Source organism: Ictalurus punctatus, chromosome 8 (assembly GCF_001660625.3).
Source record: "Ictalurus punctatus breed USDA103 chromosome 8, Coco_2.0, whole genome shotgun sequence".
Lineage (NCBI taxonomy): Eukaryota > Metazoa > Chordata > Actinopteri > Siluriformes > Ictaluridae > Ictalurus > Ictalurus punctatus.
This window is the reverse complement of record NC_030423.2, coordinates 16,561,256-16,581,035: the sequence shown is the minus strand read 5'-3', so window position 1 is coordinate 16,581,035 and position 19,780 is coordinate 16,561,256. Positions and strand designations below refer to the sequence as shown.

At 37.6% G+C, this 19,780-nt stretch overlaps 1 protein-coding gene across 15 annotated transcripts in view; it reads right to left on the bottom strand.

The window, feature by feature from the left end:
* The window catches only part of ppip5k1b (diphosphoinositol pentakisphosphate kinase 1b), a 34,468-nt gene extending 20,176 nt beyond the window's left edge, over positions 1-14,292 (bottom strand). For 3 of the 15 annotated variants that reach the window (XM_053682281.1, XM_053682285.1, XM_053682278.1), the window contains exons 1-14: positions 13,898-14,282; positions 9,812-10,201; positions 9,014-9,209; positions 8,813-8,903; positions 8,637-8,722; positions 8,082-8,236; positions 7,873-7,974; positions 7,620-7,781; positions 7,417-7,538; positions 6,083-6,184; positions 5,299-5,385; positions 5,140-5,215; positions 3,644-3,753; positions 962-985 (exon numbers count right to left, since the gene is read on the bottom strand). In XM_053682281.1, the coding sequence (XP_053538256.1) occupies positions 962-985; positions 3,644-3,753; positions 5,140-5,215; positions 5,299-5,385; positions 6,083-6,184; positions 7,417-7,538; positions 7,620-7,781; positions 7,873-7,974; positions 8,082-8,236; positions 8,637-8,722; positions 8,813-8,903; positions 9,014-9,209; positions 9,812-9,961 (1,463 nt within the window). In that variant the 5' untranslated portion in view covers positions 9,962-10,201; positions 13,898-14,282. Of the gene's footprint in view, positions 1-961; positions 986-3,643; positions 3,754-5,139; positions 5,216-5,298; positions 5,386-6,082; positions 6,185-7,416; positions 7,539-7,619; positions 7,782-7,872; positions 7,975-8,081; positions 8,237-8,636; positions 8,723-8,812; positions 8,904-9,013; positions 9,210-9,811; positions 10,202-13,897 lie in introns of all 15 variants that reach the window. The other 12 variants (XM_053682275.1, XM_053682282.1, XM_053682276.1 and 9 more) reach the window with 8 other exon arrangements.
* Positions 14,293-19,780: the final 5,488 nt, after the last annotated feature.

The window sequence follows — 19,780 nt, the reverse complement described above, 5'->3', positions numbered from 1 at the left end:
GCATGTCATTTTGCCCCATATGCTTTAAAGGGACATAGCAGAACATTGCTGCAACTCCGATGCCACTTTGTCACTACACTGTGTGTGTGGTGGCCTTGGAAAACCCTACATGTGGTGAAATATTCTCATTTTGAACTATATATAGTTCTAAAAACTTTCTTTATTCTTACTCAGTAGACTTCTTACTCAATATAATCTCTACAGGAAGATAGTCTATATACGTAAAGTTGTGTCAATGTGATTTTCCATCATTTTTATCTGTTTTAACCAGAATTCAGCAGAGCAATATCTGTTGGGTTTTCCAGATTGCCACACAAACAATAATACACCATTTTGCCTGTTTACAGTAAAAGAGAGTTTAAAAGATCTGAATGAAACATGGCAGTTTGAACTACAACCGAGAGCCACATGCCAACAAATGGAATACAAAATAAACAGATAGACATCTGATTAAACCAACATCTGATTATCAGAAGTCAACAGTCTAAAATGCTTTAATACTTGGTTGGGAGTCAGTCTTTAAGCAGAAATCCCAAACTGACATTGAACAAGTTTTAAAGCATTTTACAACAACTGTTTGTCACAGACGTTTCCTGATTTCAAAGCAAGCACTTCCCTAAAGGTTACAGTCATATAAGTATTCACTAAAAGTAGCTTTCCCATCAATGTGTTAATCAATCAAAGATACTAAGTGATGAATAGCAAGTGTGTTGTTTGGAGTGGGCTGATGAAGCATGAAGGATTAAAGAGGGATTGAGTTTCTTCAGCAATGGAGTCAGTTATTTAGGACATGCCTGAGGTGACATGCATCATAAATGCATAAACGAGTCCTCATTGGGAGAGAATTATTGCAAATGAGGGAACCCGTATTATATCGTTGTTAAAGTATACAAGGCTACAGTTTAATAACTATGAACTCAAATGGCCTTCATAAGGATGAATGAACGTCTGGAGTGCATACTGATTATCATTCAGGCTGGATTCCCTTTTGAAGAGAGTGGACAGAAGAGATTGAGGGAGGGGAAGAAAAGAAAAGAGAGGAATGAATAAGAAACTAAGCTCATGGGGGATATAGCACAGTGATCTTTTTCTCATAAATCACAAATTACATTTGGCAATACTTAATATTAAATACTGCATAAAGTAGTTTAGCAACCAAAGGGCCGTATTCAGAGTTACATGGTTTCAGAATATAGAGTTAAGCACACACCGTTATTCAGACCTTAAACATAACTACAGACTTAAACACTATTCACAAGTTGTACATGATTTGCATACGCTCAGTGGAGTTTACCTAAAACAAAGGCATGCCTTTAGCCTCAGACCAGCACCAAAATCTAACAGTTTGATGTAATCACAATATGTCAGGCTGAAATGTATGTTTTGGGCTGTAAATACACTTAAGAAAATCCATGGAATGCCATTTGAGGTCAGTATTAAATACATAAATATGCTTAAAGATATGAATTAATTATTAATATCATCCCTTGTACTACATAAGTACTACGAAAAGTTTTTTCCCCCCATTGTAGGACATCAGAATAGGCAACATCTTATATGGGTTCATGTGCACACAAAAAAAAAATACTGCAAAAAAATAGGATTGCTGGATCAAGTGCTAATTCAAAGGAGTGGAAAATAAGAGAGTTTTAAACCAAATTTGCAGTAATTTATGTGATAATTACTACTAGGACTATTCATGCAGCAATATACTGGCAATATACTAATCTCTTGTTAGATTTTACTCAATGTCGATTATCTTATTTCATGTCCTTCTTCAGTCTGCATTTTCTATCGCTGATTTATTTTGCAGTTCAAAAATAAGTGCTTGCGTTTAAAGGATCCCTATTATGCCCCTTTATACAAGATATAATATAAGTCTCAGGTGTCCCCAGAATGTGTCTGAAGTTTCAACTCAAAATACCCCATGGATCATTTATTATATCATGTTGTAAATTCCCCTTTTTGGGTGGTAGCAAAAACATGCTATTTTCGTGTGAGTCTCTTTAAATGCAAATGAGCTGCTGCTCCCCACCCCCTTTCCAGAAGAGGGCTCTGTCTTTACAGCTTGTATTCTTTTCAGCAAATCCAGCTTTGTTTTGACCCTCGTTCACAAAGCAGTCGGGGATAAAACGATTTACATAAATATCCATGAATTTAGCTATTTTTGGGGCATGCTTCTTTAAAAAATAAAAACTCTCCACTGCGTCTTCAGTGGCTCTGATGCCGGGAGTACACGAAGACTCATGTTCATTCTTACAGCCAACAACAGAACACTTACAAAGCTTATGAAGCTGAGACGTTCTTCTTATAACTGTAGCTATTCCAGCACGAAGAACATGTTGGACTGTTTGCAGCTCTCTTGGGGGAGGTTCTATGCTAAAAGGGCAGAGTCCATCACCAGTTGTGGGTGGGGCCTGTTCCAATGTGACGTCACGTTGGATAGAAGACGCGAACGACTCAATTTGAGACACTGTTTATGATTTATAGAGAATATTAAAAAAGGAGTGGGTGGATTTCTACCATTATAGGGTGGTTGTGTACACACACTACCGACACACATTTATGTTCAAACACCATGTACAAGTGAATTTTGCACTATAGGTCCCCTTTAAAGGCAGTGGTCTAGATGCTACTGGAAAAACTCATCTCAGACACTTCTACTCAAGAAAAATCTGGCAACCTCAGAGGTGAGAACTACATGGAGGTGATTTGCATAATCTAAATGGCGAGTCCAGAACATGCGTAACCTGCCTGTGAACGTTCCCACATATGTTTTGGACTTAAGTTGCCAACTGTGAATACAGCCCAAAGATATTACTCCACATCCATTAGGAAATATGCATAAAATGCTTCTGACCAAGAGTATACATATAATTTAATATATGTGTGGCGACCTGGGGAAACCTTTCACATGGTAGGAAGAGGATTGTGAACTGAAATAAATATCTCTTTTGCATCTCAGATGAAAAGTGAAAATTGCATGTAAAGATTCAATTGCGACTGTGCCGCAAGAGCACTGTAGATATTTTGTGGGTTGGCATCTGATTATAATCTGAACTGATTAGGCTTATGACCATTTTGCTACAGTATGTAGCTATACAAAAACTGGATCAAATCGTGAAATTCACTGTGTGAGGAAATCACACTTCTCTAGCACGGTTTTTGACTTTAGGCAGACTTTAGGCTAATATGACAAATGAAGGGAGATACGGGACGCATGATTAAGAAATAAATAAAAAACACATGATTTCCACTTGATTTCAGTGAAACATTTATTTCTTAAGGTGGTCATGTCAACGTAACATTATAGGGGCAAAAAAAAAACAATTTAGCTAAAACCTGACTTTTCATCTTTTTTTTCTTTTTTTTTAAATTGTTTGTCAGAATTCAACTGTCACAACAGCTAATGGGGTTTCCCAGACCACCACACATATGGAAATAGAAAATGGTAAATGTAACATAGTTGAGACATGGCAGTTGAAAAGATACTGACCAGGGAGGAGAAGAATTGTAAAATAGGGTTGAAGTCACTGGGATGTGTTACTGAAAATATGCAGCAGCTCAGTGCCATGTGATAGGTTTGGTATGCACTGCTACTATCAATCTCTTTGCCTTAAGTGCTCACTTATAGTGTACTTACATCTCCAGCACAGTCTTTAGCTGTTCCAGTTTAGATTTCTTCTCCTCAATCTCACAGTCATTGTGCTGCCCCAATTCAGCTAGCAGCTGACGGGCAATGTCCAGCACCTCCTAATGACACAAATCAAAGATAGTTTCAATTATGGGTTTTCACCATAGCCTGAAAGTATGACCATACAGAGTAATTTAGAAACAACCCTTTCACGGTTCAGCATTTGGAGCAATTCATAATTATTCACCATTATAGCATCATGGAACCCGATGCCATGCACACACACACACATTCCAGCACTCATTTAGAGGGGCAATTATTAGCATGGCCAATCCACCTACATACCATACACACAGTAACCTGAGCCCAGTGTTGAAGCAGGAACCCTGGAGCAGCAAGGCCCCACCAAGCCACCTCAGCTATGTTTGCATTAATATTACATGCTGTGATTGAACCCAACAGTCACATGTAACATTCCAGAGGCCATGTAAAGGTGATCCGAAGGATACAGCTCAATGTCTCAGACTTAAATATGCAGGCAATATTTTGACGATAATCTGGAGAGTTGATGGATTAAATTGGGCAGTGCTCAATTTTTTTTTTAAAGAATTATACAAAATATGTATACATGGAAACCTGAATGGATATTAGGTATTCAACATTAAAGTAGTAGGAACGTACTTAGTTTATATACACAGTATTTCTTGTCACACTTGGGTTGGTTTTCGAAGGCTATAAGCATCTTTCTTTATAGATACAGTAGAAAGATAGATAGATAGATAGATAGGGAGTATATTATTGATCCCCAAGGGGAAATTTGGTGTCACAACAAAGGACAACAGGGAGGAGTAAGACCTAACAGTTCACAAGACTTTAAAAACACACAATAAACTCACAATATACCACAAATAAGAGAGATAAAAAATATACATATAAATAGCTCTCCAAATAATTTACAGACCAAGATTCCTATACAGATTAACTGTACGAAATATATTACAGGTTGGAAGGCTTAAAACTGGACATTAGACATGTGTGATGAGCAGTTGTGGTAATCTGTGTATAAAAATGTACAGTAATCATAGGTAAAGTCATAAGTAAAGTGGCAGTGCGTGTGTAAGAATGTGCAATGACCCTATGCAAAAACTGTTGTGCAATATGCAGTGTAGTAATTGGGTATGCAAAATCAGTAGACATGTCCATTGTCTTCAAAGTCCACATAACTCCTCAACTTCTCTGTTGACTCAATGTAGAGTCGGATAGCAGTGGGCAAGAATGAGTTCTTGTACCCTTTTTTATTACAGTGAAGGTGCCGTAACCTACTGGAAAAGAAGCTCCACTGTTTGGCCAGTATGGCATGGAGGGGGTGTTTGCTATTATCCATGATCCTCTCAATTTTTATGTCTAGAAAAATCAAGCTATTTGCATACAATGTCAGTGATTATGTTAGATCCAGAACAGTCACTCTACTTTCCAGCCCTCTTTGTTTAACATTTTATACCCACCTGGAGCTGTTTTGGTGTCTTTAGTTTGAGTTTGCCTGTCTTGTAACCACCATATTCTTCAAACAGATCAAAGAACCTGAGAGAAAGGTGCATACTTTAGGTACATAATACCATAGTGGACAGCTCAGTTATGACATGAGATGCACAAATGGAACTTACAAAGCATTCCTCACTTCCATCTTCATCTTCTGTTTGGGTGTGCGATCTCCATGGCGGATCACAGCGATCACACAACGGAGCTCCATCCTGGAAGAGACCAAAAGGATGGATATAAGAATTTTACTGTTTGGCATTTATAATGTGCACTTGTGTGACTAACATGCCCAATACTGCAACATGCAGTAAGTACAATTTGGGTAGAATTTCAGTTATGGGCAAAACAACTTTTATGCACGTTTTTTTTCCTTCAGCAAGATTTTTCAGGTTCAAGCTTGCTCTGTTTAGGAGAAAATATGATGCTAAATTCTAACTACAACACATTATCAAATTTCTAGCCAAGAAAAGAACAGGACAGTGTATGCTATTATAGTAAAATAATCAACAACAGAGCATCATTTAATAGTTACAATTAATATTGCGGAATGTGTAAACTTACTGACTACTACAAAGTGCTGACACCCAAAACTCCTCCACAAATGTCAACAATGATATGTTTTTCTTTGTTAAATAACACATTTTCTAATCTGTTTATTATTAGACTTTGATTATGTGGATCAGTGGCTACACAAATCCCTGTGGATTAGAGGTCACTATAGAAACAATAACGTGTTACAATGAGTGATCTATATAAACTTTTGATTTGCTACAGTCAACGCTGCTTTTAAAGAAAATTAGTCAACCACTTCTTTGGATTCAAGAACTCAACAGTGTCTTCACGAACGTGGTTTTACTAACACACAGGAGACGCAAGATAAAATGGATAAATGTACTGAATAGTACATACATGGTTCCTGAGGTAGTAGGGACTATAGGGATGTCCTCTGCTTCCATGGGGATGGACCAGGGGATGTGGAACTGAGGAGCCAGTTCCCGCATCACCATGTTCCTGTGGGAGGGATTTCAGTGTGACACCAGTACATTAAAATTGTATTCAAGCATAATAAAATTTAACATGATGTTAAGATGAGATGTGGTGAAAGTTAATATGTGATAGGGCTGCACGATTATGGCCAAAATGATTGTTTATTATCGATTATTTATCACGATTATTCATTGATTTTAGTGACAACATAATGCAAGACAATTTCTTTAATAATAATTACAAAAATTTAGGAGCACAGTTGAAGTTGAGGGTTTTGTTTTTTTTTGAGATGTACATTAATGGTACCAACAATATAACGCACAAGTAGGCATGAGAAAACTTGAGCTTGTAAATTATGACAGAATTTAGGAACATAGTGTGAGCCATGAAGCCATGACTAATTAATTTACTTTGTGATAAACTAAATTTAATATTTTCAGTTAATTTTACAGACTGTATGCAAAAAACAACTGTTAACATGTTCCAACCTGTAAACAAATACAATAAACATAGTATGGGTCTACATGAGCAGGTGAAAGTTCAGGTCATTTTGCGGGATCAATAAAAGATGGCAGTTTGTGAGATCGGGAAGTTGAGAGAAGCAGATGATGTGCAGTGTTACTCGTCATCATAATGGCTTCTCTGCAGTATTTAAACATTTGTTCGGTTGACTGAGGTGATGAAAAGCAGTGTGAAAGTAACTGTTGCGCAGTGTAGATGCATTTTGGACTTCCTGTAGTTTTTTATTCCGATAATATTATACAACTCCGAACAGGTCACTCGCACCGGTGCGAATAAATATTTATTCATAGTTGCAAACGTGAGTGAAATGGTTGCACTGTAGAGCCCTGAGTTTATCTGCAAAGTTTTTTCCTGTTCGGCATGATGATGTTTAATGTCCCTGACAACCTCTGTAGTGTCATTTAGCATCATGTTAGTGTCATGATCTTCCCTCGCGCAAGTGCTGGAGCTTGCAGCGAAACTGGCAGCTCGAGTGCTAAAATGCTAAACACGTTTCTGGGTTTTGGCATTACAAAATGACGGCATCCCTGCGCCACTCTATGGTGATTGGCTGCAAATTTAGGAAGCGCTTGATTTGATCTGTAGTGGAGTTTTCTATCGATCATGTTCATTTAATCGTGGGCAGTCAAAATCGTAATTGCGATCGATAGTCGATTAATTGTGCAGCCCTAATATGTGATAAATAAATAAACAAATCATATACAACATCTGATTAAAAAAAAAGCCTCACCTACCCCAGGACTTTGGCACAGTCATCATAGTATTTCATGGAGTTCTTTACAAAGCTAAATCCATTTACATCACAAACAAAGGAGTGGCCATTTGCTCGGAGGAGGTCAAAACCGCATACGGTTTGCTGCGGTGAGCAGATATCAGTGTCACTCGACTCCAAACTTCCATGGTGGACATAAAATAGTGTTGGTATACAACAACATACCTTGAATGCCATACACACTTTGCGAGCCACAAGTTTCTCCATGGCAGTTAGCATTACTGGGTATCGAATTTCCTTTCCCTCGCTGTCTCTCTCCACCTTCCCATCCAAGGCAGGGGACTTACGAGCTTCTGCATGGGCATAGTCAGGTCCTACTGTGTACACCTTTTATGCAACCAGAGACAAAAATACTTAACTTTTTAACCTTCTATTTAGTCACACAAGCAGCAACAAATATACATAAAGTTAGACATGCCTTCACATCTGTACCATCTGTAGGCATGAACTCCTCATAAATGTAAGACCCAGTCTTACGAACAGTGCTCTCAGGGGAATAAACACTGCTGCGGCTCCCAATCTAAAACATATAACACAGTGAAAGAATTCTCCCTGGGGAAGAGGTAATAGAAACAAACACATTCCAAATACTCCTGACGTAAAGAGGATAGATAGACAGTGCGGCACCTTCCTGAAAAGCCGCTGGCTGCCTCCCCCGGCTGAAGTCGGATAATAGATATACACGTTGTGGTCCTCTGCAGAGACAGGCTTCTCCACAAAAGGCTTATGAAACACTTCCCCATTCACCTCGACATGGTCCTCTCCTTCTACCAGGTTACATTCTGACACACACACACACACACACACACACACACACAAAATACACTCACAATTATTATTATTATTATTATTATTAATTAATTAATGAGCCTTGGGCCCCCATGATCACTTTTTTTTTTAAAGTCGCACACATCCTTAAACTTGCGCATTTTTCCTGCTTCCAACACATCAACTTCGAGAACTGACTGTTCACATACTGACTAATATATCACTTGACAGATGCCATTGTAACGAGATAACATTATTCACCTCACTGGTCAGTGGTTTTAATGTAATGGCTGATCGGTATATATTCATAGTGTTATATGTCATTATGTATGTGGGAAAACAAACACAAATCACATGCATTTGAGAGCCAGAAAGTGAAGATATCTTCATGTACTTTGGATGCATTGTATTTACCTTCTGGTCTGTCAGGGTCCCGGTTCAATACAGCATAACGCGGCAGGTCAATGCCCTCCTCCTTTAGAATGCGGTAAACCTCTCTCCTAAAACCACCAACATTCAGCGGTCAGAAGGCTATTTCAAAATGTATGTATAGCACGCCATTAGGCCTCTGGAGATTTAGACAGATCTACCTGTCCTGAATGAAATACTGCATGTTGAGATCATTGATGAGAAGAGGGTTCCTTAATTTGGCATAACTCACTGCTTTGTCCAGGGGAAATCCTTCACAACAATGAAAATAGCAACAATGAATTACAGCAACAGGATTATTATTAATTAAGTATTAATGTTAATTGGTATGTACTCAAATGTAGTGTGTGTGTGTGTTCTACCTTTGGAGTGAAAGGAGATGAGGCAGTCACACAGAGGCCAATTCTCCACTGGTTCATGGAGTATGACGTCCTCAAGGAAGATGACCACAGTGATGTACTCAAACTTACAAAGGCGCTCCATGATCTGGGTCATAGCCTTGGAGTTGGACTTCTTCATCATGGAGCAGATTCCTACCACAATCTGACGCTCTGAAGCCTGATGTCAGATGGTGAAAACATGGCGTTAGATAGTATCACAATATTTGATGATAAATCAAGTTCTGCAAAAGTTTTGCTCAATTACAAAGGAATAGTGAGTGAGCCGAGCATACAATATTGTCACTGCTTTCATTGTACTATGGTAAAGTTATCAAGATTTTTTCCCCTCCAACTATTTATATGTGTATTGATTTTCAATAACTACTTAATGTAAAGATTTGGTAGTATAGTGGTAGTATATAGGGCTGAGCAATATGATTGGATAGTAAAATTTTGTATTAAATATTTTAAATTCTATATTTTACAGATTTTTATTTCCCCCCTAATTTTCAGTGTAAAATGATTCATGTTTATAGACATTAAATAAAACTTTTCCACAGCTTTTTTTTTTTTTTTTTTTTAATAAAACACTAGTATTTTGCTGGAAATTTCATAGATAATCTACATATTGTAATACTTATCATGTAGAAATATCTCTATAAATTGTGATATATTTGTCATATCCCCCATCCCTAGTTGTATACTGCATACTACTTCCTTACCAAAAACTACACTTCCCTCCTGACCACATCTTAAGTTGAGTAACTGTAATGTCTTTACCAGATCGTCATCCTCCTCCTCTTCATCATAAGGTTCTGAAACGTTCATGTTTCCACACTCCAGTTCTTCACACACATGGTCCTCAAAACCTACCAGGAAACGGGGAACCTCTATATGGACTTCCTCCTCCTGTCCTTCCGACACTGACATGCCATGCACGTGTCAGCCAAATACTCCAAGCTCCATTGTACCATCACGTGCCATCAATCACCATCAGGAATGAGATCTGTCGTCCAAATAGTCAGAGTACAGAAGAGGAACTTTTGTTTCTTCTCAGCAGGTGATTTTAAGAGTTTTCTGCACTGATCGTTGATCTCTTTCGAGGGTCATCTTTCCGTTCAGTGCTCAGAAAAATGTGAGTAAATTACAGATAGTGTGCAAAGTGGCATTCTGCAATAAAGGAAAAATAAAATGTGAGCCAAAGTGATTAGTATTAGTAATAAAAAGTATAGGCTGTTGATTGCACACAACAAAATAGTTTTAGCAGCAAGTCTCCGAGCACAACCAGGCCTCTTTCTACTGTCATGTGCCTTGTCCACCAGTGTGCTGATGACATTGGAAAAGGCATCATGCATAATCTGAGATATGCGCTGACACTCTGCTGTACGCGGTATCGTGTTTCAGCATCCATAGAGATAGTGCATGCTATTACGCAAACACTAGTTTGTAGTTAGTAAAATAAAAACACAAGCAAACTATTAGGAAAAGCAACCAAAACTAGTGCAACTCAAACACCCTCTGTGAAGCAAATTGGGGGAGGGAAAAAGATCAAATTATTCAAATGGCTCTGGTTCCCAAACATAACTCATCACCCTGCGTAGGGTGATAACAGGCAATATTAACCTGAGAAGTAGCTGTTCTAAGGTAGCTAGTGCCCTACAACACTAAAACACTTAAAGATTCATAAATAAACCCAGTCATAAATAAACTGGGAAGGCTAACCAACATTCATAAAGAAACCAGAGCACCTTCCAAAGTCATTTAAAGTGTCCATCAAAACTCACATGTGACTGATTTCCCTTGGGCTCTCCAACAAAGCTGCATATAGCTGTGACTGCAGGATGTGGAGCTGATTGGTGAAGGCTGGCTTTTTACAACAGTATGTGAAACTCACAACAACCCATTACTTATCAACATGGCTTTATTACTGGAACTGCTATCTTACACCTCTGTTTACATTGGAAAATGACTTAATTTTACGTGCTCACTCAACTGTCACACACCCAATCTTTCAGAGTGTCTACTGATATACAGAACTTAACTCTGCTAAATCATGACGAAACATCTTGGCCTTTTCATAATGTGGCGTTTGTACTACTATACTGAATAATGTGTTTTTAAATGGTTTATGCAACATACACAAGTGCCTATTGTAAATAAAACCTCGGCCATGGATGGACTCTCAGTATGAATAACTAGAAAATAAAAAAAAAGTAAATAAATTAATTCAAAAGATAGCCTTCTTGTTGTGTACATGCGGAACAGTCCTGCCCTTTCTGAGTTTACTGAGCTGGCAGTGCCTGGTCAGTGTTGCATAATAACCAAAAGCAAACATCTCAGAGTAACTAAGTAGCCATTTATGCCATGCTCAACACATATTGTGTTTGTTATTTTCAGTAATTTTCCAACCTTACATAGACCCACCTTTTTTTCTAAGGAAAAAGAAATCCCATGACAGCATGTAATTGTTCTCCAATCTTTATAAATTAGACAATCCCAAGCTTTGCCTGCAAGCCTTTTTCTGGCAGATTAGCAGCCAGTTTAACCGCATGCCATAGACTATAGTGCTGCCATAGTCTTGAGCACAAAGCAACCTGCCAATCATAGCCAAACACCCTGGCCATTGAGATCATATCCTGCAAAACACCTATTATCATTAGGAATATTGCCAGTGCATCAACAACTATGAAATCATACACAGCGGCTCCAATAAAACAAGTGGAGAGTAACAACGAACACTGGTAATTAGTAATTTGGGATTAGGAAACAACAAATAATAAGTTTCATTGGTAGCTGTTAAAAATGAAACAGGCACTGGTTAAACTGTGAATATTGTTCAAGGACAATGATGGGCTTTGTTTGAAGGGGCTTAGGTAGTTAGATAGCCAGACTAATGCATAGCACAGTTAACACAACATAGTGTAATCAAATAGTAAGACAAAACATCACTCAGATTTACTCTTTGATTAACGCTGGAAATCTTTCATTGGCTAACACTGACTATGATCCCTGACTACATATATTGTTGTAATGTTCCTTTCACCACTATAGTGTTCTGCACCAAACACACCACTGTAGCATCAGTAAAAAAAAACATCAACACACATTTCCACAAAAAAACACTTTACATATTTACAATATGTTTTAACTGAGGTGATGTACTCCCATTGAAATCGTGGAAGTTAAACAGATTCTGAAAATGCATCCTTCACCTCTCTCAGGTTATTTATCCACCAAACATCACTGAACTTCCTTTGAACACTTAAAAAAAAAAATAAATAAAATAGAGCACAAAATATCTGATTAAGTTAATAAAGACAATAAAACACTGAGCAGTCCTGTTTGAGGAAATATGTCGTCTCTGCAGCACACTGAAGGCTTGTATTGTTTTCTACTGCTTTTCCAACAGGCCTTTAGCACTGTGGTACTGTCTTACTATCCCTAGTCATATAAAAATATCTACCAAGTCATCTTATAACGTGGGACCTCTGAATTTATTATCAATTACTTGTCAATGTTAAGTGAAGGCCTATATTTAAGTAAAAGAAATGAATTATTTCTGGAGAAAATGCTACAGTTCTTTCAAAAGCTGGGGGACACCACCAGTTGCTTTACAGCTAAAAATAGTTACATTTAAATCTTAATTTTTCTATATTTTAGCAAATTATGTAGTGGCGCTGTAAAGGGACTGGATTCCAAGAGCTCAGGGAAGTCAGGGTGCTCACGAGGACCCTAGGAAACAAAAATTGGCTAGGGCAAAGGGCCTAAATTGTAAATTGGATTAAGAATTGCATCTCAGTTTCACAGTTATTATTATGTGCCTGATCAAGTTCCTTATTCCAGTGCTTCGCTTCCCTTGTGTCTGACTTTGTCTCCCCAAAAATATAAACCGCTTCCTGACTTTTATGGAAAAGTCATTCTCAAAATTATATTTCTAAGCAAGAGGTCATCTTTTTGATTATATATACACAGTATATAAAGATTTTTTTTTGCTTGGCTTGTGGTTTGAAATGGTCGATTAACAGAGATTAACAGAGTGAGTCTGTGAAACCGTGACATTTTTTAAACTATATTTTTTTTAGGTCATCATACCATGAAAAACTTCAAACCGTAACACCTCTAGCCACAAATTATAAATCTGCCATCTTTTGTAAACGTGCTAGCATATAAATGAGCTACTCTGCTCACTACAGAGCAGGTATACAGCAGTTACCCCCCGCCCGCCTCTAAAACGCTACCTTAAACAGTCCGGACTGGGCCGAATCGCCACTGACCTCCTCCTCCCTATGGGAGCGCACTACATAGGGTGTGAAATAATGGTTCCCGTACCCTATCTAGTGCACTATATATTGCATACGGCGCCATTTGACTCATCCAAAGTTTCTGTCGTCTTTCTATCTGAATGAAGCCCAGTGATGATATGATTATGATTTAATATTATAACCTCAAATAACATTTAAGTCGTATTTCCCTCCATGTTTTTCTCTCTCTTTCTTTCTAGATAGCAATATTTCCATGTTTAGGGAAAATTAAACACAGCTTGCACATCAGCTTCAAGGACGATTTCTGTCCTGCTGCTAAAACAGAGAGGAAGTTGCTTCATGGAAAAACTGTGAAAAATTTCTGTATACTAAACAAACTAAGAAATAACGAATGAACAGTGGGGAAACTGCTTGCCTATAGAGAATGACAACTTTATCATCTACTATTTTCATGACACAAGAAATCAAATCCACTCAACTTTATTGACAAATCTGTGTGATCTATGGAAATCATTTTAGTTCCACTTCAAAAAGTCACCAGGACATCACAGACAAGAATAAGATGGAGCACAGCAAGAAGTTATCGAGAGTCTAATATACTCACTTGTTGAAAAAGGGGCTTGTTTTGATGACAGCGACAAGTTCCTCGTCTGTTAGCAAATGTAAAGCAAACCAACCAACTTCAGAAAGGAGGGGGGAAAAAACACACGGACTGACTTATGACTAGAACCAAAAACGCACACTACCCTACTAAATAGTACTAATACGGTTTAGTACGGTATTGTGTGTTCACGGACGTAGCCTACTTCTTTAGTTTGAGGTAGACATGTGAGTGAGTACTGACTTTCACTATCAGACTAAATGACTGCCACCTACAGCACTGGCGATAAAGGTAAGTTCACTTCAAACAGCCGTCCACAAAAATGTATGCGAAATGATAAACACAATTCCTTCTATCAGTATAATTTTCTGTATTTTGTAATGTTTACAAAGCAGTAGTCTGATTAGTAGTTAGTTACATCAAAGTAGGTATTACTCAAAGTCCGGATATTACGCAATACCTCTCTCTCTCTCTCTCTCTCTCTCTCTCTCTCTCTCTCTCTCTCTCTCTCTCTCTCTCTCTCTCAGCCCATATGATTGTGTAAAATTGCCTAAGGCAGCGCTGGATTCACTGAAGTGTACTTCCTTTTTCTTAAAGCCCTAAGGGAGCAGCAGAGGGCTCCATTTGCACGATATATCATATGGCCTTGGCAACCTTGCATCTCAGTCCTCTACCACCCAGTGTGTATTCCCACCTCATGCCCAGTATCCCTGGGATAGGCTCCAGATCCACTGCTGACCACAGTAACATGGTTAATAATGAAGATGAATGAATCTTTATCCTGTAGGTGTCTTCCTGCAAGTATATATCGACCTATAATCCTTCCTGTTACTGAAAAGTCAAATGTTCTTCTAATGATAATTACATAAGAGGCCAATGAATTTTGAAGAGTTGACCCCCCCATCACCGTCAACATATCCTGTAAGGCATTTGCTCCAAGACCATGTACAGTAACAGGGTTCTGCTTCTGCGCCATTTCCATAAAGCCTCTATTCATTTAAATGGAGCACTGTAAAAGACCATTTTCCCCCTGATGGACTGTGTCAATTCCCCAGTGAGCAGAAGAGCTGGGAAATAAGTCAAAGAGAGTCTGTTTAGCAGTGCTACACCTCTGTGCTTTTCAGGAGGTGAGTGATGAGTGGAGGAGAGAGGGCTTGAGAGAGTAAGAGAGCTGTCTGATTCTAGCTGATTTACCTGCGAAAGGTCAATGAGGACAGCTTTTTCATCTGCTGGTCACCACAGCAGTGACATGAGCAGGCAGAAGAAAATGTGTTTAATGTGTTTGAGGTACTGAAAGCAACTAAATTATTGAATTATTTTTCCATACAGTACATACCTCCCATTGTTGCAAAATGTAGTTAGGAGTGCTGAATTCAACATAAAACCATACACAGTATGTAGGCTATTTTAGTGCATTCTCAGCTGTTTCTACTCTAAACATGGATCAACATAACACTATAAATCATCCTTAAGGAAACCCAGTAAAAATATGATGCACATATATAGAGCAGTATGTATCACAGCTCTTTATACAACAAACAGCTCATTTACTGTGTTAAAATGGGTTTTTAGGATGGGAAATTGGATTTGAAATTCCAATAATGTAATAGCAGAGTGTAATCAAATTGTTTTCATTTGGGCACCTTGGCTATTATACTACAAAAAATAATAATCTCTTTTTTTAGCTGAATGTCATGAATATCATATAGGTCATACACTAGAAAAAAAAAAAAGAAGTCACCAAGGGTTCTTTGGAAGGTTAATGTTTCTGTCTTTCTAAGGAAGCTATACTCTTTCTGAAAAGGGAACCCCTGTGATAGGGTTCTACATAGAACCTTAGAAGGTGCTTGAAGGAACCTTGTTTTATGTGTATTTATGAGTTATGAAACTTGACTATAAAGTATGATATTTTGAAGTGAAGTAATTGATTTCTTACAAATGATTGGGTTTTTTTTAAACTTTATTTTAATTATTGTTCCGTTTATTTACTTATTTATTACTGTAGCAATGCAGTGTCAGCCTTTTAATGATACCATCTTGTTTGATATTAGTTGCAATAAAGTGAGACTGATGCCAGTCAAAATAGAAGTTTCTTTCTTATGTGTCCACTGTTTTGTTTTGCTCTCCCCTCATCACATTTTACCTGTTTGAACAGAACTGTTTATTTCAAATAAATAAGGTCTGTAGGAAAAGGTTTTCAGAGCTCTATACTCTGCATGTGCTTTTTCCTGTGTTCAGCCACAGACAGCCAAAACCCAGCTTACTCTATATCATATGCAAACATCCTTCAGACTTGAAAAACATTATATAAGCAGTTTTCCACAAGCTTGAAATTTGCCACCTGAAAGAGATTGGCCCCTGTAAACAGTCTTTACTACTTCAGCATGAGGCATTTTCCGACGGCTTCACTCTCAATTTTCATTGACGACAGAAATTATTTTCTTTTAAGACAGACATTTAAAACTCTCTTTTGATTTAGAATTTCTAACCAGTAAAGGCATGCACAGAGAGCTATACCACCAGCAGTGTGTTATGGGATTGAGGACACTGCAGCCCTTTGAAAAAGAGGAAGCTTTGTCTGTGGCTAAATCAGCCTGGTTACCAGACCTTTTCTTACTGTGCTACTACTTGGCCTGAATCTGCTGAAAAGTTGGATCACTGGTGAAAGATATAGAGAAAGAAATGATTATATAATGTTTGAAAGTAAAAGAACACAGGAATACAGAGTACATCTCGACCACTGCATTTACAGTACATGATGACACTACCCATCAATTTGGCCCTATTTCTTAAATGAATAACACCTTACATACATCCCTCACTCTTGTAACTACATGTTATTTCCTACATTCCTTTTCCTATTCTTTTCACTGTAGTTACTGAGTTATATGCTTTAAGGGGAATAATTGAATAATAAGCTGGAAGATTACATTACAATTATATTTATTCACATGTTAGATGATTAAACGCTGTCTTTACATGTGCATTGGATTGTCCTATTTTTCACTTTTTCATTAGGCTAGTGTAATTAAGAACTTTAAATGTGCCAGTAATGTTAGCTAGTTAGTTATGTAGACTGACCTATTTTGGTAAAACAACCAAGCCAGTTTCTATAACCTACTAAATGACTAAGTTGTTCCTATTAATAAAAAATAGAGTTACCAACCTGGACCTGGGAATTGGCCTAGACACTGTCTTCCTCTGACATATGTAAGGGCAATAACAGTCATATAAAATTTTTTTTTGTCCAAATCTCCTACTTGTAATATGACTTAATGTTTAAGGTTTATTTGCAACTATGAGGCAAATGTAATTACAATTTGAAACCAAAAGTTTCCATTAACTATAGAAAAGCAAAAACAAAATATTTGTGAGAGGAACAGACAGAGACACAACTAAGTATAAGTGTTGGGATAAGTATCAGTATGAGGACAGATTAAACATAAATTCTATTTACAAAGCAGTCAATAGAAGAAATGTTACAATTTTGACCTATAATTCACACTACTAACAATATTAGAGTAGTATGAGTAATCATGAGGTACATACAGTAGGTTTGCTTCAAAAGGGGACTGCACGACACACACGCACACACTCACGCACACACACACACACACACACACACACACACACACACACACACACACACACACACACACACACAGTGAACATTTTAACAGAAATAGTATTTACGCACAGTCTGGCTGATCTTAAGGCATTCTTTGTCTGTAGCTTTTTAAGCCTCTCTTGAGCCCTATACTTGGTCCTGATGAACTCTTTTACCCGAACACATACAATAAGGACTTACAAACAAGGTGACGAAAGCCAGATTTTGCTCTAGTCACCTTTTTGACTCCATAAAACCTTCTATGTGTTTGCAAGGTCAGTGCACTGTCATTAATAATGCTGTAAAGTCAGGTCCCACAGTCAGACCTTACAGGTTATAAAGTTTTCCAATCTCCTCATTTTTCAAACAACGAAGCATTATGATATCACACACAGCTAGACACAGAAACTAGAAATTTTCCAGACCTTTTACATCCAATTTGCTTTCCCTTTTTTTTCTTTTCTTTTTTTTTTTTTTTGCACATGAGGTTCATGACAAATAGTCCATAGTGATCTCACTCAGCAGCAGGCAGGTTCATGCAGTATTACCATATGAAATGGAGCAAACGGCTCATTTGAAGACTGTAGCCCTTGTTCACTACATTGTGTTATAGACATGACAAAATCCTTTTCTATTTTTCAAATATTTAAAATATCATCTTGGTATAAAGTGTATAAGCATATTTATTTTGACAACCTAGTTACTTCAATAACACAGACAGAGACGCAGAGTCATTAGAACAGAAGCTACTGGGCTGTTAGATATTTCCTGTATGAAGTAAGAGTGAGAAGAAGGAAAAAGTGAAAATGTTTTCGTTTGCTAATTTCACAGCCACTGAGCAATATGAGAAAAATGGCTAAGGCACAGAGCAGTCATATAAGGCATTCAGCACTGCCTCATCTACTAACTGCCTGATTTTAGCCAGGACTTTCTGCCAATTCATAGATAAACAAAAAAAAGATTTCTTAGACATTTAAGTTGTATTTATACGCTGTTTAAGTCATTTATTATTCTTTTAGTTATTTTATGAGTTATTTCACTTTAAAGAAGGATTAAAGACCCATATTTCTTACATTTTATACATCTGAATAAAAAAAAAAAAAACAAAAAAAAAAACACTAAGCGGGCCATGGTATGTCATAATGTTTTTAATAGAATGAGAAACGTGTAGTTATGGTTTTGTTCCCAAATGGGACTGAGTTTAAAATAACAGAGTTGCTCATTTTCTTACCATATATGAGGTCTGTATTTTTACTTTCGGCACAGAACCAACAGAGACTGGTTTGTGTATTACATCAAGTGTTTTTATAGGCAAATTCCTGATGCTAGATCTGTGCTGCAACCTGCTAGATGATGGATGTCAGAACTTATTGATTCTAATATGAACTTGAAGATTGAGGTTCTCTGACTAGTCCTGATTATCTGACACTGATAAAATGCACTGTTGGTTAGTAAAGTTGATGTTTACATGTACATGAACAAGCATATTATATAACAGTATGATAGTTCTGTCTAACACTGGTACAGAAAAGTCAGTGCTGATTTCAGAATCTCAGTGAAGTTACAGTGTTTCCCAAACCTAATCCTAATGTCCCAGTGTTTCCCTTGCTTCTTCCGGCCTGACTCAACTTGTTGGCTAATTAACAAAGCGTTCTTCAGACACATTGCATGTTAGAACAGGGAGAACTTAACATAAATTTTGTATGACTGGATTTCCCAGGAAGGGCAGAGTTTTGGGGGTGGGCAAGTTGGGATGGTGTCAGGGGATGATTGCAGGCTTGGTGTGAAAAATTCCTGTCCCATAAGAAGTAGACTAATGTTTAGTTGAGAAGTCTTCTCAAGTGTGTTTTATGTGCCTATCCACTGCTTTCTTCTATTTCATCTGTACACCATGTCCAATTTAGAAAATTGTTCTAATTTCGGTATTTAACGAGCTAACAAATTAATAACTGAGTCAGTGGTTGGTCAATTGTATGATATGATCCTTTGAAGTATGACCGTGTATTCCTGTCTGTTATATTGCTGTAGAATTACATTACAGTAATACAGCAATACATACTTCAAATGCAAAGGCAAGAACCGTAAGCATCATAATACATAATACAATACAATAAAAAATGTGACCTCTGTGACTTTGCTCATAGCATGGTTGTTGGTGCCAGATGGGCTGGTTTGAGTATTTCAGAAACTACTGATCTCCTGGGATTTTCCACACACAACAGTCTCTAGGGTTTACACAGAATGGTGCGAAAAACAAAAAATATCTTGTGTGCGGAGGG